Source organism: Haplochromis burtoni, unplaced genomic scaffold (assembly GCF_018398535.1).
Source record: "Haplochromis burtoni strain Fernald_Lab_line unplaced genomic scaffold, NCSU_Asbu1 Contig_289, whole genome shotgun sequence".
Taxonomy (NCBI): domain Eukaryota; kingdom Metazoa; phylum Chordata; class Actinopteri; order Cichliformes; family Cichlidae; genus Haplochromis; species Haplochromis burtoni.
The window spans coordinates 31,762-53,928 of record NW_024582650.1 but is presented as its reverse complement, the minus strand read 5'-3'; the positions used below and the strand labels follow the sequence as shown (position 1 = coordinate 53,928).

The 22,167-nt window shown below is 37.8% G+C and overlaps 2 protein-coding genes and 1 long non-coding RNA gene across 4 annotated transcripts; 1 reads left to right on the top strand and 2 right to left on the bottom strand.

Annotated features, from left to right (window-relative positions):
* Positions 1-4,610: 4,610 nt before the first annotated feature.
* On the bottom strand, positions 4,611-9,572 carry LOC102309173 (beta-1,3-galactosyltransferase 1). Its single transcript, XM_005944875.3, has 2 exons — positions 7,490-9,572; positions 4,611-7,182 (listed from the first exon to the last, which is right to left on the bottom strand). Exon 2 carries the CDS (start codon positions 7,173-7,175, stop codon positions 6,054-6,056), a length of 1,122 nt encoding a protein of 373 aa, XP_005944937.1. The 5' UTR covers positions 7,176-7,182; positions 7,490-9,572; the 3' UTR covers positions 4,611-6,053.
* Positions 9,573-14,100: 4,528 nt separating this feature from the next.
* LOC121815745 lies at positions 14,101-18,285 on the top strand. The gene is made up of 3 exons (XR_006055326.1): positions 14,101-14,953; positions 16,668-16,734; positions 16,856-18,285. It is a non-coding gene; the product is annotated as an uncharacterized LOC121815745 (long non-coding RNA).
* A 764-nt stretch (positions 18,286-19,049) lies between these two features.
* On the bottom strand, positions 19,050-21,880 carry LOC102308874 (complement C1q-like protein 2). Of its 2 annotated transcripts, XM_042227899.1 has the most exons (4): positions 21,583-21,880; positions 21,362-21,496; positions 20,981-21,266; positions 19,050-20,929 (listed from the first exon to the last, which is right to left on the bottom strand). In XM_042227899.1, coding segments are annotated over exons 1-4 (651 nt in total). In that variant the 5' UTR covers positions 21,812-21,880; the 3' UTR covers positions 19,050-20,928. The 2 variants fall into 2 exon arrangements, with proteins under 2 accessions (XP_042083833.1, XP_005944936.1); XM_005944874.3 differs by having other exon boundaries at positions 19,050-21,266.
* Positions 21,881-22,167: the final 287 nt, after the last annotated feature.

Genomic DNA, 22,167 nt, shown 5'->3' with positions numbered 1-22,167 from the left:
CCCCTCATCTTGCACGTCATCCTCGGGGGCCACAGCATCCTCAACAGCGAGGCAGATGTTGTTATGACCTGAAACAGATGTTTTGTGTTGTAAATAGCGTCCTAATACATGAGCATACAGTCCCCATTATATCATGATGATTATTAGTGAAGCAATGGCTATGTATCCTACTGACTTATATGTGGCACAAAGGTGTGGTGCTTGGAGGAAGATGGCCCGGAACCTTGTCTTCATCATTGCCCTGGAATGATGAGAACCTTGGACTGGCCTCTTGTTGGGAGTGATGATGGGGAGTGGATGCTGGAGACATGGGTACCCTCCATCTGCAAGGATGAAATGCCCTGGAGGAGGGTAAATGGCCTGCCAATACAGTGGGCTGTTGCGGAGCCATGCACGGACCCCGTCCAGCCCACATATGTATCAATGATGCGGCCCTGAGGGTCACAAACCGTCTGCAGGATAATGGAGGGGACCAATTTCCTGCTCCTGTAGCACTGACCGTCAGGGCCACTGGGAGGCTTGATGGGGACATGGCAGGAGTCAATTGCACCAGTAGCTTTCAAAAAGGCTCTGTGTTTTGCCAGCTCTGCAAACCCATGAGACACGATGTGTAGATCTTCAGGGGTCCGAGGGAGGTGGATGACCTGATGGCGAATAGCCACCACCTCCTCTGTGACCCATGCGGTGGACAGTGGAATGGGGTATTGCAAACACCCTGGAAAAGACTCTGTAGGATGCTTCACTTGCCAGCCAGAATGCAAAAACAAGGACCTCAATTGTGGCACCCCAACTATATGTCTCCGATCCTGGTTAAGGAGATTCAGCAGCACGTTCAGAGACTCTATGCTCAGGCGGAAATTGGGCCTAGTGTCCTCATCATTGAAAAACCTGTCCAGGACTGGGACACTCAGGTTGATCCTGCAGTACAGGGGTCATGTCTGGTGAAGGGAAATATGGCAAATGACAGAAATTGTTTTAATGTTGGCATCATTATGGATGTTGGTGTTGTTGCAGTTTACAAATCTGACTTTACGTGTCTACACTTTTTTTTTCATTATTGTACTTCAGGGAAATGTACTAAAATGTACTGGTTCACTGAAAAGGGTGGTGGTCCACATACTCCTATTTGAGACTCACGTCTACAGTGGTGAATATCGGAGTTTTAAGCTAGTGCACCGTTTTCAAATACACACACTTCAAATGTCAGTAGCAGTATCGTATGGGCAGCAAAAGCATTTATTCAAGTTACAATTCAGATTCAATCTGAGCAATTCAAATTCAAATTGAACTTATTCAAATTCAGTTTCTGATGGCACAGATTTCTGCCCATAGTATCAGTATGTGTTTTTTTCCACTCTACCTGAACGTGGTTTTGGATTAGTCACAACAAAATCACTCGTCTGTGACGAGGGACTTGTTGTAGCGAGTATGTTTTCCGCATCCATCGGGAGAAGTGGTAAGGGCGTGTCCAGCTGGTGACGGAATTTTGTAGGCTGGACTGTCCCATTTCACAAGCCTCCCACTTCCAGCCTTAGCTGTCTTTGAGTACGTGGCCCTTGTAGACCGTTAAGGCTGCAGACCCTGAATTGGGATACAGCCCTATTGCAGCATAAATAAGGGGGATTCAGAGTCACCTGATCCAGCCCTAACTAATATGCTTTAGCAAAAAGGATGGTTTTAAGCCTAATTTTAAAAGTAGAGATAGTGTCTGTCTCCTGAATCCAAACTGGAAGCTGGTTCCATTGACGAGGGGCACACAAACTGAAGGCCTGAGAACTGAAGGTTCTAGGAACAACAAGTAAGCCCACAGTGTGAGAGTGAAGTGCTTTAATAGGGTGATGTTGTACTACAAGGTTATTAAGATAAGATGGGGCCTGATTATTTATTACCTTGTATGTGAGGAGCATGATTATGAATTCAATTCTGGATTCAGCCGGGAGCCAATGAGGGAAACACAATACAGGAGAAATATGCTCTCTCTTTCTAGTCCCTGTCAGTAACTCTTGCTGCAGCATTTTGGATTAGCTGAAGGCTTTTCATGGGGTTTTAAGGACATCCTGATAATAATGAATTACAGTAGTTCAGCCTGGAAGTAATAAATGCATGAACTAGTTTTTCAGCGTCACTCTGAGACAGGATATCTCTAATCTAATCTGCACTATATCAAGCAGGACAAGCACAGAGATGAGTCCACTGTCAGAGGCCATAAGAAGATCATTTTTAACCTTCACTAAAGCTGTTTTTGTGCTGTGATGAGCTCTGAAACCTGACTTAAACTCTTTAAATAAGCCATTTCCCTGCAGATGATCTGTTAGCTGTTTGACAACTACTCTTTCAAGAATTTGGGATGTGAAAGGAAGGTTGGAGATTGTCCTATTATTAGTTAAGACAGCTGGGTTCTGTCATGTAATAAATATATTCTTAGGACCAAAATAACACCTATATGAGACACATTTTTAAATTCTAATGTTAGAGTTTCTTCAACTGGTTTTTGGGGCTGTGCAGGGCTCTCTCTTCCAGAAGATGATTGAATAAAGAAATATAAATGTTTTGACCACTCTGAGTCGGGTTTTCTCTGTTCTATCATGGTGATCAAAGAATCGGGTTTTAATAGTCCAGAGATGGGTTTTTTTAAAGAAATGGTTTAACTACTGCCAGCTTGAAGGCCTGCAGTACATAGCTGATTATTAGAGATAGCTTGATCATATTTAAGATTGAACCATCAATCAACGGCAGGACTTTTTTGAGCAGTTTTGTAGGAGTGGGGTCTAAATCATTCTAAGTCCACAAATCTGTTGCACGGCAAAGGATGAAAGTAGAAAAGTCTGGAAATCTGTGCTGTGTTGATTACGCATGCAAACTTGTAAATGAAAGAACAAGAAGTACTGGTTATCTAATCAAGTTAAGTCAATGTTGTTATCTCGGGTTTTACACCATGGAAGCAGTGTTGGCTCATTGTAAAAATGCCTTCCCTAACGTTTTGGTGAAATGTGTTATATATTTATCCAATAAAAAATATACTCAGGAGAAAAGCAGAGTTCAGTGAAACAGAGTTTACGGAGTCGACTGTTTTACTACAGGGAGTAGAATCTTTTCTTCCATTGGCCCAGGGTTACAATGACCCATTTGGCAAAATACAAGCAGACAAAGACAAAGACAAAAACAAAGAAATGGCCTTACAGAAAGAGGGGAAAGAAAGAAAAGTCCACAAAGCAGAGTGTGGTGACCGGGTGTGGTTTGCGGCTCAACTGCAGGGGAGAGGTGAAGCAGAGGGTTCAGGGTTGGAGTCAGGAGAGTCTGGCTGACACAGCTGCAAGTCATCACTTCCAATTTGATCTTAATAGAATGGTGGGACCTGTGACGTTGAGCAAAAAAAGGAAGGAGAGCAGAGGAGATGGATGAAAAATCTGTGTGTGAAACACTGTGAAAACTGTCTGTACATAGTTGACCTGTAAGTTCGAAGCAGTGTCGTGGTCCCCCAATAACCACTGATACATAATGAAGCAGAGAGAAAAGGCCTGGCTCCATGGTGAGCCCCTACAATGATTAAATGTTCCCTTGATCTTTCTCTCATCTCTAAAACGCTTTGCCGGGCCGCTTACACAGGACCATTTTCCCTTGGGAGACCCTACGAAGGAGCAAATCTTCTGTTTTTATTTTAAAAGTTAAATTTAACATGCATGTACATTACAGAATACCATTCCCATTCCCCCAACTTAGTTTGCTGGAAGCTGATAATCAAAAGTACAAGGTCCTTGTCAGTGGTTGTGAAAACTTGTATTAACTTAACTGTATCCTGCTGTGTGCTACATATGAGAAAATACACCTCCGTGTATTTTTCTGAGCCAATTCTCACAGCTGTTTCTGGATTTCATCTGTGGAAATGTCTAAGGAGAACAAGGTAACCACAACTGTAATATTGTATGACCTGCTGCCACTAAGTTACAAGGTTAACTTACTGTGGGTGTCTGTAGATAACATTGCCATATTAATCAATTAAGTCTTGTTCTATTTAAAATGAAAAGAGATATTTTTAACAGCTGTTGGCAAATTTTACAAAAACTGAGTTCTGAGTAACTGAGTTCCAGATGAAAGGTAAGTGGATGATGAAAGAGCCATGAAAGTACACACATACATGTAAAAAAAAATACACATAACAGACACATTTCCTAAAACTTAGCTGTATCAGTTATTTATTGCACACACAAATCAGTCGACATACAGGTTCAACTCGTTCCATTTCATCCCGTTGTTTAATTGTGGCGTACAAAATAGCCACAAAGTGTCTGCATTTAACCTTTCTAAGATTTTCACTGTTACACACTTCACATGTCAGAATTGTAAATGTAAAAAAGAAGATCTATTCAGTACCTTCATGTACAGCTTTACTTTAAAATACATTAAGCAGTTATTGGTCACTTAATTGCAATGCATAACGTAGACAGATATTCAGAAGAGCCTAATGTAATAGTCAGCAGTTGTAAATATTTGTCTAACTCAGGGGTGGGCAACTCCAGGCCTCGAGGGCCGGTGTTCCTGCAGGTTTTAGATGTGTCCTTGAACCAACACAGCTGATTTAAATGGCTAAATTAGCTCCTCAACATGTCCTGCAGTTCTCCAGAGGCCTGGTAATGAACTAATGATGTGATTCAGGTGTGTTGACCCAAGGTGAGATCTAAAACCTGCAGGACACCGGCCCTCGAGGCCTGGAACTGCCCAGCCCTGGTCTAAGTGGTAATAACAGAAAAAACCCTGTTTTCATAGAAGTTACTTTAAACTAATATTGCCCTGTAACCTTTAAAAATAATAATAATAATAAAACCATATTTACACATGGAATGTATTCATAATGTACCTGTTAAAGTTATATTCTAATTATATATTATAATTCAATAAAAATACTTTTGACAAAAAAAATTGTATTTACTGTACAGAACCACAAGCGGTCTTTAGCCCAGGTGCAAAAAACATTTCAAAACATCCAAGGTAAGTGTAGGCAGCAGTCGTTTTTTAATGTTTTATCATATTCGTATCACTAAATATCCAAAAGTTCATAAAAATGTAAGTGGAGTTTCTGACAGTTTATTTATTAAACATAAAACAAAATCTTTAAAACAAAAACTCTAGATATGTCAGTGGTGACCTGGTTGATATTAGCCTGTCTTTTAATGCAAGAAACATTCAGACAGGAGTTAAAAAAGGGGGATTTTTGGAAGACATCACTTCCTCTATATATACAGTATGGTAAGTAAAGATGAGGCCTAGAACATGAACAGAAGGAGTAAAGCAAGAAGAACGTCCTTCAAGCCTTAAACTATTTTCTACACACATCAACAGAAATCTCATGTTTGAAATAATTTTCTACACTAAAGTTTAAAAAGTAATTAAAAATTAGGGCCACAGGGATAAATATATTTCACTCCCTATGTTATGTATATTCCCATAATTGATGCATGGGTACCGTTTGATAGGACATATGCAACAGACGTCAAAGATAGAGGTTGTTTATAATGTTATTCATGCACCTTGGAAAATTCTCAACTTCTTAATCGCAGTGAGAAATAAATTCTATCATACACTGACCCTTTGCAAAATATCCATTTAATACACTGTAAGGTCAATATGCTTAAGGATATCTGTTTCTGTGTACCTTGCATTTCCCAGAAACTGTGAACACAGAGAGGACTGTAACTTGAGAACACAGTCAGGGATCATGTTTTGTAGTGTTAAGAACGGGTGTGACTGCATGTTTTGTAGTGTTAAGAACGGGTGTGACTGCACGTTTTCACTTTGACAGTTTTTAAACTTGATTAACAAAGACTCAGATATGTAAAATGTCACTCTTTAAATAATAAACTACATAAACTGTGTAGTTTAAATATACAGTGGAACAATACTAGTTCAGTTTCAATAAAATTTGAGATTAGGGGATTTTACATGAGTATCATAATAGCCTATATGTGAATATAAAAATACATATTTTTTTAAAGAGTCATGGAAAGTCTGCCCTGTTGTTTCATGTTGCATTTTTATTTTATTTTTTCAGTTTATGGTTAGCAGTATGGGCCTGGGTTTTTAAAGTCATTCCAAATCTGCTCACGGTTAGTGTTTGGATCAGTTGTGGTGGCTACTATCCTGGAGAAGGCACATCGATTATATGGCAAAGGAAATACATGGAAGTAACCCCAGTTTGGGGAGTCAGTGGGAGGAATGCCCAGGTGCTGCATTAACAACCCTAAATACACATCCTCAATGTAAACTGCTTTAACATGTCTGGATGCCTCAACGAGCTTTTTTGGGAGGTCTAAAGACAAAATGTAGCCCAGGCCCAGAGCATAGCGGGGGTACTGTGGCGGAGCATAAATGTCATGAGGTAGGTACCACTTAGAGCTTGGATCTCGCAGTACTGTACCGCCACTTGCCACAAGCCCAGTCATATAGTTTGCTTTTTGAGCATTCAAGAGCATACTGACCAGATTATGTACATTCAGAAACATGTCTGAATCAATCTTCATAGCATAAGAGGGGCTGGAGCAGTGTGCAGTTAGCCACTCCAGCATCACCATGGTCTTAATGGTGAGATTCTTGTAGCAGTCCACAAAGTTGCTCTGGATCAGGTCGTGATACTCTTTGCTCTCCTGAAGTACTTGCTGTTGGACCTGCTCCACCTCCTCCCCAGTGTGCAGCCCCAGTAAAAAGAACAGCCTCACCACTTTGTCCTGGACAAGACTTTCACTCCCCCAGGTTTTGCGGATGATGTCACGGTGTTGTCTATTGTTTGGGGCCACAGGAACGATCAGAACCACAAATGGGTTCTCCTGTTCACATTTCTGTGGCTCATTTATGATGTACTGGTAGTCATGGGGGTATTCAACTAAATATGGTCCAGGAGACACGTAAGGAACAGGTGTTGGTGGTACAGTTGTATTTTGAGAAGTGGAGTTGTCATTAGTTGTAGTGTTTAGTGAAGATATGTTTAGTCTCTGACCACTGAAGAAATTCAACAAATTTGCTGATGGATTTTGCATCCACTTTTTTGGGTTTCCATCTGGCATTATTGTATTTCTGTTGTAAATCAGGAACAGACCTGCAAATACCAGAATAAAGACGAAATACTTGTTCCGGGAAAACTTGCACCACCTCCCATCCTCTGCTGGTTTCGCACCTTCCACCATTTCTTGGCTAAGAGGAGAGATAAGGTATTGAGATATCTTTCTGTCAGTGGTTTTGCTTTCAAACAAATCAATTCATCCAATTATTAAATGCAAGTTATTAGAGTGCCATTACCTCACACGGGCTATTTTATCAGTTTAATGATCCCTCAGGATCCCTCAGAATCATTAAATGGATAAAACCTTAAAGTAATGTTTTAGCTTCATATTTATTCAAATTTTCTATAGAAATATCTCTCAACTAGTGACCGTTTGCTTTCCTACTCCCTTATTTGAGAGACATGAGAGACAAAAATGCATTTAAAAAGGTTACATACCTTCATTGGATGTTAACATTCAGTTTTCTAAAAATGTAAGCTTTTCCCCTTGTCCAGTTATACAAAGAAAAAACTGAGGAGATGTTGTTTTGCTGAAAAATTCATGTCAACGCTGGCATTTTGTTTCACAGGGACAGACTAGAGCAGACACCAAGCACTGTTAAAGCTTTCCAGGGATTAACAGCCCATCCTATGACTGTTCTAAGGCTGAGCGAGTAACCATGGCATTGTGTGACGTCTCTTACCTGTGAGGCAGCCACACCTTTTTTTTCTCCACACCTTTGTTTTGCCTGCGAAAGACTCCTAACCGTCCTAAGGCTTCGTGAATACCTGTTTGCCTTTTCTGATCTTGAGTGTAACTAAATTACACGTGTGTACAAAAATATATATATTTCCAATTTTGTGATACATATAAATATCAACTTTTTTGACTGAAAGTTGCTGTAGGGTGCTCACATTAATTGTCTATTATTTAACTTTTGACCAGCTTGGAAGGCTCTTGCGTAACACCAATACACACCTGTATGATTACTGGTTCGAGGAACAAGATCCTTTATCTAAGTATTATATTAAGAAGTTAAGAGCAACATTAAGTATTACACTGCTCCATGTCAGTTTGTAAACAGCCATTTAAGAGACAGTCTAGGTATCACAATGTTATGGCATAATGTGAATGTATCACTGTATAATCCACATTATTATCTGTAGCTAAAATGTATTGATGACTTCTAAACAACTCATATGCAGGAACGTTGTTGAGAGTTAATAGACATACACACTGTTCTGAAGACAGAAACTGGTCTGTTCACAAAGCATTATTCATTTGCATTTGTTGACGTTGTATAACGAGAAATGCCAGTTTGCGGGTATTTCCTACTTTCATTGTCTACTTCTGCTAATGCAAATGTGCACCAACAGTTCACTACCTAAAACTTCCTGTCTGCAGGAATGTGGGAGTGAACCAGGATGAGGTCAAACAAACAATAGCTCGATAGCTCTCAACAGCTGCCTCAGGCATATGCCTCTGCTGTACGAAACTAGATAACATGTAAAGGAGAGGCAAGCCAGTGTGTGTGTGTGTGTGTGCGTAAGAAGAGATAGTCAGACAGTGAAGCTGCACCCAATGGAGTAGAAGAAGAGCGCCAAGAGGTTAGGATCAACCTGTGCGCCAATACAGGGGGCTTAAGTCTAAACTATGGCCCTCCCCAATGGTTTTTTGACCAATCAGAGAGAAGCACATTCTTGTTTATATATTTTTTTACTGCCAAATTAGGGCTACGTGTCTTCCGGAAATTGGCTACAGCAAACTCCTGCAGACTGTGTTTTTTTTATACATAATTTTTTTTTTAACTGCTTGAGGCAGTAAATGAGTGAAAATTTGGATTGGGACTGAGACCCTCTCTTGCCTTGGATAAAAAGAACCCCAACAGTGTGTAAACTTATCAGCTGTTTGGGCTGCATTTTTTGGGGGGTTAATGTGACAGGACTGAGGAAACGGAAGCAACCTCATGCTCCCTTCCAGAAAATAGGACATTAGAACACTACCAAAAAATGCCCTCTAGAGTACTGTGTGAATTTTATAAATGTAGGGTTTTCCTACTTGATTTTCAGTTTTTGTTGTTTCTTTTGAAACTGACAATTTGTTTCAAGGAGACGAGTACATGCTCACACAGTCACCCCAAGATAAAAGGAGAGATATTCTGATGTCGCAGTCATGAATGCAACTCTGCGCTGAAACCTGTTTCTATGACTGAGCGGACATAACAACATCATTCCACCAAGCTGAAATTACTTCTGAATACTTTTAAGTTAAACTATGTTATAATTTCAATATGATGACACAAAGTTTGCAGACTTTTCTCCATATAATGTGTTCTATCCTTATGTTATATGAGTCATTGAATATCATATCATTTGCTGTCCTGGACTTAACTCTAAAAACCTGGAGGGACTCTGTTTTCATGTTATTCATATATTGCTAGGTTGATGGATTTTTCTTGTCCATTCCAAATAAGATATAATTAAAAAAACAAAACAAAACGGTATTTCAACAGTAATCTTAAAATGAGATAAATCTGTGATTATAATAATATTATTAAAGGACAAAATCCATTCATTCATCAAATATTATCAAAACTACTGTTTATAATGTGTTTATTTATGTATTCTTTTTTTTAGGATTCAGACACTTTCCCACAAATTTTGCGTGGTTTATGTCCTACATTCAGGTTAAGGTGGTCATATGATGTTGATGATATTGCTTTGATTGCATAATGAAAGATCACAAAAAATAACTTTCATTTATGTATTTAATCTAACAGGTTATTATTTCCTTAAACATGAAGTCAAAAAAATTAACAAATCAATTATTAATTAACAAAGTTATTTACTTGAGGGTGCTTCATTCTTTTGAGGGAATGATTTTCAATGCTTTCTTAGATGAAGGCAAGTTGCAGTTACATTTTCTAATACAAGAAAAGGCAAAACAGACATTTTAAAATATGTTTTATTATCAGTCACTTTAGGAATCTTCATGCACTTTAAAAATATTTTGAACAAAAGCTGGACGTCAATTTGAAAAGTAAGAGGGGTGATCTAACTTTTTTCAAAATTGCAAATTCAGACACATTCATTGGATTACTTTACTAGCGTTTAATACCAAACAGTTTAACTAAACCAGCTATTTTGTCAGATGTTTATCTGATTCGAAACAAAAAAGCACACTTTTTAATGTGATGTTAACAGGAACTGCTTGGAATAAATCTTTTTGTTGTTGTTGTTTAAAACAAACACCAAAAAACACTAAACAATGTAAATGAGCTTTAAAAAAGTATTTAGTTTTTCTTACACTAAAGCTGATTTATCTCCTAAAACATAAACATAATACTGATGGTATTCTACACAATAATCTCCATGACTGTAAGTAATTTCCAACTGATAGCTAGAAATTAGAAACATAATAAAAAGTGTATTAGAAACTCACATAGAGAAACTTCAGGTCCCATAGGATGTGCTCATGAGATCATCAACAGTGAACTGGGTCCCATAGCTGTAGTGAGAAAAAATATATATATATGTGTTCTTAAATCTCAGAAGCAGAAGCATAAGAAGCACGTCATTATTTTAGCTGTTTAGCTTCATTGACATGTATTCAAAGAGAACTGCATCATTAGTGGCTCCTGATTAAATCCTGCCAATAAGTGTCACGGTCCCCGTGTCTCTCTGGCTGGCCAACGCTGGCTACAGGTTTTGTTGTTGTTCGTTTTGGTTTTCTCTGTCTCTCCTCCTCCTCTCTGCCTGGGTGGAGCTCGATACGGGCTCTCGCTCTTGGCCCACGCACCCGTGTGATGGTGTCCACCTGCGGCTGATCTGGCTGATTTCCCCAGCTGCTATTTAAGGCAGTGGCACAGAGCAGCTCACCGCTGGAACGTTGAACTACCTGAATTCTGGACCGAATCACCGGACCTGTCCAAGTGGGGCAGTGTGTGGAGTGTTGGAGCGAGTGCGGCTGAAGAGGAGTGCGTGTGTGCGGAGGAGCGGTGGCGGTGACTGAGTGGAAAAGGAAGCGTGTGTGTGGATCCCCCCCCCCCCCCCCCTTCTCTCCCTGGAGCCCTGGACCCCCTCCCAACTCACTGTACATATATTTTGCACTAAGGTGATCCCCATTGTAAATAAATCCCCTTTTGTTTCCTTGAAAAGAACTGTCTTTCCCTTTGGCAACCCTATTAGTTAGGTATATGTAATTATAAATTAGGTTGTTTTATATTTTTGCTAAGTACTGTTTAGAATACCAGAATAGGGAGGATGGTGTAGGTTTAAGTTTATTATAAAGGCGTTATGGCTTTTCCCATAATACCATGGTGGGCCGTTCACTAGTCAAAATGCCCGGGCTGATTTTTTGTCCCATCCCTGGTACTACATTCTTATTTAGTATACACCCAACTCTCATAAGAATAAGTGGAATGGATGGATGAATGGATAATACAGTCCTACAATCTTCTTTATCAATATTATACAAATGACCACTTTATTCATTCATTCATTCAGATATTTTGGTGGTGATTAGTATGGCATCTTAAGCATAGTGTATATGTTTGTGTCTATAATTAGCTTATTTTCCATTGATTCACAATATATAATTAATTAAGCTTGATCATGAGTGTATCAGAGAAGTCCCTTTCTGAGCTATGCCACTGATATAAAAGATATATTTTCAGCTTGGTCTCTCCGAGTCTTATTTTAACCATAATGTTTGTGACTTTCTCACCCACTGCTCCCAGATTTGTCGCTCCCAGAGAGAGGAAACATCACAGCACTGAGGCTGATCCTTAGCAATGAGATTTTGTCGCAATCAATTTTACTTTGATAATCGCCAAGGCAACAGTCTATTGTGAGAATGAGGACCACAAATGACTTCCTCTTTGCACTCAGAGATACAAAACAGGACTCACCAACTGTAAACATTAAAACCTGCCCATGTAATTGATCCCTGATACGGAAATAAAAAAGTACTGCATGCAACTCCTCAAAGTGCAAATATTTCGTCCAAAGTCCAGTACAATGAGGATCAAAAAGCAAACATAATCCAGGATGAAGCATTCATGAGTACATTAGTTTATTAAAAAAAAGAAAAGAAAAAAAACCAGAATGAGAAATATTGCATTTCACTGTGGTTTTTATTATTTTATTTATTTTAATAGTCTATCAATGAGGTTCTGAATGATAAATGAATAAACCTCTCTTTAAAACTGTTGAGTCATTGTTCATACTTAAGTGAGGGCAAGTTATCACGCTTTTCAGTGAAACATCAGAACTTTGTAAAGAAAGTCTTTATTTCACCATTCCATGTTTATTCCAAATTAGGATAGGCCAGGTGTAACAAGTTCAGTTACATCAGTGGTTCCCAAACTTTTATTGCTAGGCCCCCCTTTGTTTTACAAGAAAAATATTCGCGCCCCTCCGACCCCCCCTGTCGTGTTTTTAATAAAACATCAGTAGTAGTGAGCAAGCTTCTTTATTTTAACGTGGCTCACATCCATGCATGTAAACATAACCCGCCGCTGCTTCTACGACACAGTATATATCACAATTTGGTTTAGACACCCCCCTAGTGGTGAAGCTGAACTAACCCACATAACTCCTATCAACACATCCCCTTTTTTAGATTCTTTAGATGTTAACTGCTGAACAACACTGTGGAAACATACCTAACATTGCATAGCTTGAATTACATCCCAAACATTTGTGACAGTGTAAACTACTGAACACACAGTAATGCAGAAAGTTCCTTTTTGATATATGTATATATATCTTGCTATATATGTATACACCAACATATACATATATATATATATATGCTTAAAGGTTTAGTCTATCAGGTGGCTTGATAGAGCGTGCTGATCACAGGTGTTGTTGGTTCAAGTGGTGTGTTGTTGTCATCACACTGTCCTTCCGATGATCCCATTGTCTTTTGAGTGTACAGTAAACTTCAGTTTTCACATTATATGATCTTGGGTTTACCTCCTCCAGTACAGTTGCTCTCTTTGTCCAGATGTTTGCATTATTTCACACCTCAAACATTTAAGCAAATACAAGTAAACTGCAATAAATTATAAAATAAACTACTAACTCTTGTATGCTAGGTCCGCACCTACATGGTTATTTTTGAAAACGCAGCTGTTTCGTCCACACGTAAACGGCGTTTCAAATCACCGAAAACTGCGATTTTTGCATTTACGTGTGGACAAGGAATACAGAGTTCGTCACGCAACGTTAAAGGTATGTGCCTTTTTTCACGTCACGCTGTGCGCCACGTTATTGTTTACATGAGATGAATTGCAGAATGGCAGATAGTCAATCTTCAGGTTTTACACGCTTACATACACACACGCAGTTACTGTCCCTCCATTTACAAAGGCAGAGGCGTCACGGTGTGATTATTTTACGTGTAGTTGTTTTTTTTCCCTGTGTAATAATATTCAACATTGCTATCAATACATTTTTCAAAAAATGCCTCTCAAGGGAACCATGAACCGAGGGACAAATCGTGGCAGGATCAGCCTGATGTTATTTGTATCCCACTGTAACTTTACTGTATAAAGAGCTAACATCTCCAAAATGTCAGGAGTAGTTAGTCATTACAACAAGTGTTTGTGAACTAAAAATCAAGAATGTGGGATACTGTTTGTCCGTGATTTGAAACAGCCCAGCGCTGCTCCCGACGAAGGGAAAACCAATTCTGCAGGGGAGACCTACCTCGGCACTTGTGCAGGTGAAACCAAAGGGAAGATATGCTTCACCATATTTTCTAGTCTTTGGCTTAGAATGAAGTTGGTTTGGAAACATATTCAGCGATGCTTCATCTCCTGCTTTGCGTTTGTGTGGGTGCCCAGTGCTAGCAGCGTCCCCCCCCCCTCCAGGGGCTGGGCCCCACACTTTGGGAAGGTCTGAGTTACATGATCAAGTATGCAACATGTTGTACAGCTATGAATTCTCTTGTGGGTAAAGTGTTATAAACCATGCAGATGTGGTTTTACTGCACTAGAAAATTTCTCCTTTAATCGTGTGCATCTGATATTTCCGTTTATAACATGAGTGACTAAATTTCAAGTGGGGGAATCACTTAAATTGTGACAATTTCTTGTTAACCTAATGAATGCATTATTCCCACAAAACATCTTGTTTTAATCTGCAAAAGATGAAACACACACACTCACGACTTTTGAGTCAGCAAAACAGCAGCAGACCACTTCCTTTTTGGTGGCTCCTCCTCAGATACAAATAAAGCTCAAAGTGAAGTTCAAGTCTGCTTCTGTCTCAGTCTGATGATCATGATGTTGAAATTAAACCAGGCAGCACTGCTCTTCACTCAGCTATTAGTGGTGTGGCATGTCTTTGCAGGTACAGAGTATATTTATGTCTTTTTATCCAGATCAAATACAAATATATTTCTAATTTTTTTTCCTTTAAACAATAGAGTTTGTTGAAAAAGGACACAGAAATATGATGGTGTTCACAGGAGATTCTGTGACAATGACTTGCAACATATCTGAGCCAAATGCAACGCAAATCTCATGGACCAACAACAGATCTGTTTTCCAATATTCCATTGTGCTGAATCGCACCTTTTCAAATTTCTCATTTTATAAACTGAAAATAAATCACGAGTTACCTACAGAGATAATTATTTTTAGTGCTCAATCTGAGGATAAAGGACTTTATACATGTAGCATAACTGGCGCAGATGGCCTACAGGGCATTACGTGGAATTTAACTGTGTCTGAGAAGCCCAAAGGTGGGTAGAACAAAAACATCTCCCAATCACTTTTAGTAAAGCTTCAATAACCAATGAAAATTACATCTATGCTGCTTTACAGAATCCATTTCAAAGTATTTTCTATCCATACTGTCAACTGCAATTGGATTTCTTCTATGCGGCATCATGTTGGCTGTTTTCCTCTGCAGGTGAGTAAAACCTTTTAAACTTCATAACGGTTAAAAGAATGTAGCTCTTCTTTGTGCTGCTGTACATTTATTGTCAGCTGGGGAGACTGATTTGATCATAAAACTGACATGCCATTTTCTATTGTGTCTCCTTGGATGATTATTCTTATGTTTACCATACCATTTAGCTTTATTTTGTTTATGTCCAGGTGTTCAAATATCGAAAGGGTGCATCAAATAAGAAAAAAAAAGAGGGAAATTGGCATTGATTTCTGTGGCTCATATCACAGTGAAGATTTAAATTTAATTGCATATATTAAATTGCAAGGTAATGCTAATAAAGAAAATATATGCTGCATTGCAGATTAATCCAGATTCATAAAGTCTAAATGAACTGATATCTTTCGATTCAGTTCAATAACAAAATCATTACATTAGTTTTCACAGGCCGAATGCTCACACCAGACCAAGAATTCACTGAGCTCAGAAGGTTATTTTATTACTAAAATTAATCTTTTATTTCATAACCAGTTGAATTATTAGTTTTATTAGTTATTAGTTTACAAAATAATCAAAGGTTTGAGTAAACCTAAATGCTTTTTTTGACAATTAAAGAAAGAAAATGTAATTGCATAGTTTGGTTGGTATTTTTGTAAGTACTGCAAACTAGTTCTAAGTTTGACAGGTGTACCCAGCATGTTCATGGCTTTTTTCTCTATAGGGTCGAAGGTGCAAAGAGGAAATGGCACTAGCATAAAAATAGTTAGATGCAGTTTTAATACACTGACTCTGAAGCCATTTTTATTTTGTGGTAACCTGCTTGTTTTCACTCTACAACCACAAAAGTACACCAATGTGGTATTTTAAGGCTTAACACTTTCATACTTAAACCTAACTACTTTTGGCCATCATATTTTAAAATACCAAAAAACAAAACAAAAAAATGCAACAAAAAAACTCTCTTGGAGTAATTTTGGTAAGTTTGTCATTCCTGGGAAACTTCACCACTGTTCCAAGTTTTCTCCATTTGCATGTAATGGCTCTCACAGTGGTTCACTGAAGTCCAAAGCCTTTGAAATGGCTTTGTAACTGTTCCAGACTGAGAGACGTCAGTTATTTTGTTTATTTTTTGACAGACCAGTGTTAAACAGTGATGCTAGTATTGGTCATCGTGCAAATATACTGTTTATAAGGGGAAACCTGCAATCAGTTCAGACTGAAGAAGTCATTTGGATGAGTGATGAAATGTTTGACCCAATGAAAACACTAGATCCAGAAGAACAGGATCAACTTTCTGGGATTTCCTTACCTAGATAATTGAGCATGCATCAAGACCTTTCAGAATATCGCAAAATTAAACCCTATTACTGCAGTAAGCAAAATACAAAACAGACTAGAAAAACTGACAAACAGTAATCATACTGTATTTGCAACTATTTAAATACACTGTCTTTATAGACACGCATATTTTTTTTTTCACATTTTCATGTTGGTGCGTGTAATTAAAACCATGGTTTCATACATTACATCTATAATTCATTCCTCTACTTAAATATCAAAATACAATTATAAATAATCATCCTTATCACTATTAGCAACTTTTCAAAGAGACTGGTGTCTTGTGTTTCTTATACACTGTAATAAGTACAGTGCCTTTACTAACCAGCTGTCATAGAATAAAGTACTGAAGCACCTGCTGGACAGCAATAATATGGTCACTGCTTTTTCTCAACAGAAAATTTATGATGAGGACACTGAATCAGGATCCAGTCGAGGATCAATTTCCTCCTCAGTCAGAAGAGGTCATAAGATCTTTATTATCTTTAGCATTCTTACATCTCTGCCTTAATTCCTATCTTAGAATCTCCTCTAATATTTATTTGTATTTTTTTGTCTTTGTATGTGGGTCTCTCTTAACCACAGGGTACCACTGCTCATTTGAAAAATACCACATGGAGGAGTCAATATACAGAGTTGCAGAATTCAATCTATGGTCACTTCTAAGCTGACGAGACATCCAGATATACAGTTACACCGAGACTTGGACATTTTTCTGTTTCAAAGCAGGAACTGCAAGGGAACACAATCAGAGGGAGGACAACACTGCTACTGTAGCCTCTTCAGCTCAAGGGCACATCTCTGGCTTCGAGCATGGCAGTTTCAATCATTCACATCCCTGTTTTTAGAAAAAGCAGGCAATGAGAAGAAAGTTTGCATTATTGGAAGAGGGACAAACATGTTGTTTCAGGGTCAGGATGAAATGCAACGCCCAGTATTAGATAAAATACAGATTCTCTGAAACTGTAAATCAGACTTAGTGGAGTGGAGCCAAAGTATAGAAATATGGAGCAGGAAATTAGAAATAGTAGGTGCCTTTACCACTTGTTTGAATTTGACTGAATGTTTTTTTTGTTTATTTTGTTTTTTGTTTGGCTGCACTATGACGTCAAACAAAGTTATTGCCATTTCAAGAAAGTATTCTTAAATCAATGGTTTACCTGGAGCTTTGTCCACTAAGGTTTTGTGAGGGAATATCACAGAATGGACAACTCCGATTAGGTTAGCTTTTAAATGTGTATAAAATCAAATGGTTATAATTTCATGATTAATGCTACAGTCCTCCAAGACTTCATTACATCCCATCAGGGTATTCATGTTATCTAGTCAGCTTTTATTCAGATCATGTTATTGAAGTACGGATTGCTTGGAATTGTTTTAAAATGTCTTGTAATTTAAAGTGAGACCTAAACTCATTAACACAAACCACTGACCCATCTGGCCATATGACATTCATTGAGTCACAAGACCCTGTTAGTACCATATATAGTATACTGCAGTATAAACAACAGTGAAGATATGCCACATCTTGTGGCCCTATCCCAGTTGTTCTAAAATACGTTGCTACCATCAAATTCAAAATGAGTTTTTTAAAACTGTTTTTTAAATTTAAAAAAAGTAAAATATTCATTTAAACACTTGCTGCATTTTTAATTTTCTACTGTCAATAAAATCTGAGTTTATGAGATGTGGAAATTTTTGCATCCTGTTTTTATTTACAATTTAAATAGCATCCCATCAGAACTTAGTTTGTAGAACAAAGTTTAGTGTCATTCATAAAAAATGTGAAATAAAGCGCTGCATGGTCACAGTTTTACTTTTGCAGAAAAAGCCGGACCAGGTGCCTGAACAAGGACCTTTACAAAAACAGCTTGGAGGAAAGGTTAGAATAACGTTGTATTATTCAGATTTTCATTTCTCACAGTGTTTTCAGTCATGCATTCACCTTTTTCATAGCTTCCATAGTTTTATCTGTAATTCTTGCAATGAAAAAACAGTGTTACTAATTTATCTTAAACCTCACTGGACCATTGTGTGTGACCATAACATTATGTGTCAAAGTTATGTTATTTTTTCTATTATTATTATTATTAATTATTATTATTGCTTTCTGTTTCTCTTTCTAAGGACTTGGGACATGTACCAAAAGTTCTTGTATGATTGTAGTTTACTATTACTACTGATAATAATATGACAATATATTTTCTGCACTCGCATCAGATTCCTTGTCCTGATCAGGAGGAGTTTCACCTACATGGCCGCTATAACAGTTTTTGCTTGACTCGGGTTCCATTCACATTATATTGTGCATCTTCCAGTGACGAGTCCAGAGGAGAGCTGCCTCCATCCTCAAAGACCCCACACACACCCAACATGGACTGTTCACACTTCTACCCTCAGGACGAAGGTTTAGAAGTGTGAAATCCAGAACATCTCGACTCAACAACTCCTTCTTCCCCACTGCTATCAGACTCTTGAACAGCTGACCTATTTTAACAGTAACAATGATTTTTGCACATCAGGTCATCTCACTCACTTCTGTTGTGTTTTGTACGTGTTTCTGAGTTTTTACGTGTTTCTGAGTTTTTACGTGTTTTGGAGTTTGTACGTGCTTCGGGGTTTGTACGTGCTTTGGTGTCTGTACGTGCTTTGGAGTTTTTACGTGTTTTGAAGTTTGTATGTGCTTTGTCTCTAGGGGCCACTTGTAAATATACTTTTATTTATTCACTCCACATAAAATGTAATGTAACCATTAAAATATAAACACTTAAGCTAGACAGATAGTAGACAAAACCATTCAGACAAAATTCGTTTATTTCATAATAACCATTCAGACATTTTACAATGCAAATCACCAAAACTGTGTCTAGTTCTCAATTCATCCATTTCAATCTTCTCTAATAAATAGGTACAATCTAAAAGAAAATGAAATACCAAAAACAAAATATTCTCGCACACAATCTTCCTCATAAATCCCAAACCAGATGTTGAGGTTATTTCTCAGACTGGTAGAACCAAACCTTAAATTAAATCTTGTCTTTTCCACAACCTTTACACCAAACACCAGGAACATTAAAGAAATAATTTTAAAACATTGGCATATCCTTCAAAGTGATCCAAACTTACCAGGGATTTTTAAAGAACCACCAATGATTAGAGAGGTAAAAACATTAGAGATATGCTTGACAAAGCTTTCCAGGACCCTAAAACTCCAGAAATAACCTTGATAAATCATAACCTACAAATAATTTTAAATGTGGGTCTTGCATAAACTGTCAATACACAAAAAATTTTAAATGATTTAAACACCCTATTAGTGGCAAGCTCATTGACATAAAGGGTTTTATGACTTGCAAAACTAAAAATGTAATCTAGATGACACAGTGCCCATGCAAAAGAAACATAAGAGAAACATCCTCTAAAAGAATGAATTAATGAACACAGAAGTTTGATTAAGAGAAATGATTTAACCAGTCCTGTTGCAAGACATTTTAATTAAATAATTCACCTTTTTTTTTTATAGGCATTAAAGCCATTAAACCTAGTCAAAGAAGTGGCAATATTAATTTTATCAGAAAAAAAGAGAAGCATTCTGATATTTTGTTTGAATAGTTTACAGCCTACAGGTATGGATGAGGACTTTGATGTCTCTGATGACTTATCCAGGAGCTCATAAAAGATCCCAGAGCAACATCTAAATAACTGCAGGCTTCATTTGATTTAGTTAGGGTCAGTAGTAATAAACGATAAGAAAGAGACTGCACAAATGGCACCAATCGGAGAATTCCAAGGAGAAAAATACTGCTCATCAAAAAGTCTCATTCCATATTTGTCATATTCATCCTAATAATCCCCAAGACCTTTAGGAAAATAATGTCAGGACTTTTGAGAGAAAATTTGAACTGATTGAAAGGTTTGCAGTGTAGCACAACTAACAAAGCCACCCAGATCATTTGTGTCCTAAACAAGGTTTACATTTGTACTTTTTTTCACCACTTATTACACGTAATACAAGTTATATATTTTAGAGCTGTTTGCCTGTGTTACTTTCCATTTGATATTCATCTATCAGCTTTTCCTCTACAGAGCAATAAGGAAGTGGTGCCTTCAGCAGTCTCGTGTTAACTTTGAAGCTGATCATACATTTAGATAAGGAGTGTTCAGCATCTCATGTGATTTGTCTTTCAGAATGTTTTCCCGAATGCCCAACATCTGAATAAAGGGGGAGTTTCTTTTAAAAAAGAAAAAAGACAAACTAACAATATAAATCTCACCAAATTGATTAAAATCACTGCCTGTATACTGTATCGCTCATCAGCCTGTGTACTTTGATATCCTTCTGCCATTTTAATTTTTTTCTTATTTTTTAACCAATAACCAATAACTATACCTTTAAAAAGGTATAGTTTAAGGTTTAGATACTGGCAGTTTTTAGAGCTGTTGGTAACGTACTGAAGTACTTTTTTCTTTTTTTATTCTCCCAGGTTTTATTTTTGTGTGTAACCTCCATAGATTGTATGTTGATGGGCCACTGTGAGATCAACCAGTTTCTGAATTCTCCACTACTCAATAAACAAAATAAGGAGTCGTAATAATAATAATAATAATAATAATAATAATAAAACATCCTTTGGGAAAAAGCCGAGAAAATGCATATATTTATCTTACCTCATAAGAAGTCATGCAAGCATATAACCATGTTGTTTACATTACAGTGTAAACAGAAGAAAACCACTGAAAGTATTGTAGTTCATGCTGTCGTCATAGACAATCCTGTTTGCCTGGAGCTCCACATACACATTGTCTCCCACTTCGAGAGGGATGACCACAGCATTGCTACCCATGTCATTGGCATCACTTCCACTGGTATCCCAGACGGATGTCAGTCTTTTACCATTCTTCATGAGGCTTACAACGGAGTTGGGAACAGAGTTGAGGTTGTTAAACATTGAGAATCGAAAGAAGTACATTCCTTTGGTCATGGCTGTGAAAATCCCTGTCAAAAAATTAAAGCTGGTTAGATTTCACAGGTTTTCATGACTTTCTCTTTCTCCATGCATTACCGTACTTTCTCTGTTACAGAGATACTACCTGTTGAAGGATTGTAGCCACTGCCTGTGTTGGAGAAAATGTTCTTGTACCGCAGTGGAGTAGGACTGTCAAAAGGGCCAGTGTTTCCAAAGCCAGAATCAAGGAGGGCTACAGAAAAGGCTACCTGAGGAATGCCTGAAAGCAACAAATTTAATAAGAATTTCCAGAACAAAATTACATTTCAATCTTACAATTAATCAAACCAGGTTGACTCATGTTACCTCCAATACGTTTCTGCAGATCCATGACTTCTTTTTCAGTTTTTTGAAGCTTGATTTCTAGAAGCGTTATTTTATCCGCAATGTTTGTGACTTTCTCTCCCACAGCTCCCAGGTCTTGAGTTATACGAGTGAAAGAGCAGACATCACAAATTTTGTCACAATCGCTTTTAATCTGAGAATCACAAAGACAGCTGCCGATTGCCAGAATGAGGACTGCAAATGACTTCATCTTTGCACTTTTGTGCTCTGCTTCTCTGTTCAGAAGTCCTTGACTTTTATCTCTTCAGAGATGCAAAACAGGATGTGGCCAACTGTAAACATTAAAACAAGTTTTACTGGTCAGGTCATTAAATACATCAAATATTAGCTTTAACATCCTGGCCACTGTCAAAACACAAACTCCTCACAGTGCAATCTTTCCATCCAATGTTCAGCACACTGAAACATAGAGGCAAGGGAAAGAGCTGTAGGACACAGATTAGTGAGTGACAAAGCCATAATCCAGGACAAAACAACATTAGTACAAAGAAACAAATAAATATAAAAATAAGTTATGAAGTTATGAATGATCAGTGTTGGGACTAA

Bases quoted from the DNA above. Each gene is read 5' to 3' on its own strand.
- LOC102309173 (XM_005944875.3), bottom strand. From the start codon at position 7,175: ATGGTGGAAGGTGCGAAACCAGCAGAGGATGGGAGGTGGTGCAAGTTT.
- LOC102308874 (XM_005944874.3), bottom strand. From the start codon at position 21,811: ATGAAGTCATTTGCAGTCCTCATTCTGGCAATCGGCAGCTGTCTTTGT. The intron at 21,497-21,582 runs GTAACATGAGTC...TGTTGCTTTCAG, and splicing joins TCTGCAGAAACGTATTGGAG to GCATTCCTCAGGTAGCCTTT. The intron at 21,267-21,361 runs GTAGTATCTCTG...ATTTTTTGACAG, and splicing joins TGGCTACAATCCTTCAACAG to GGATTTTCACAGCCATGACC.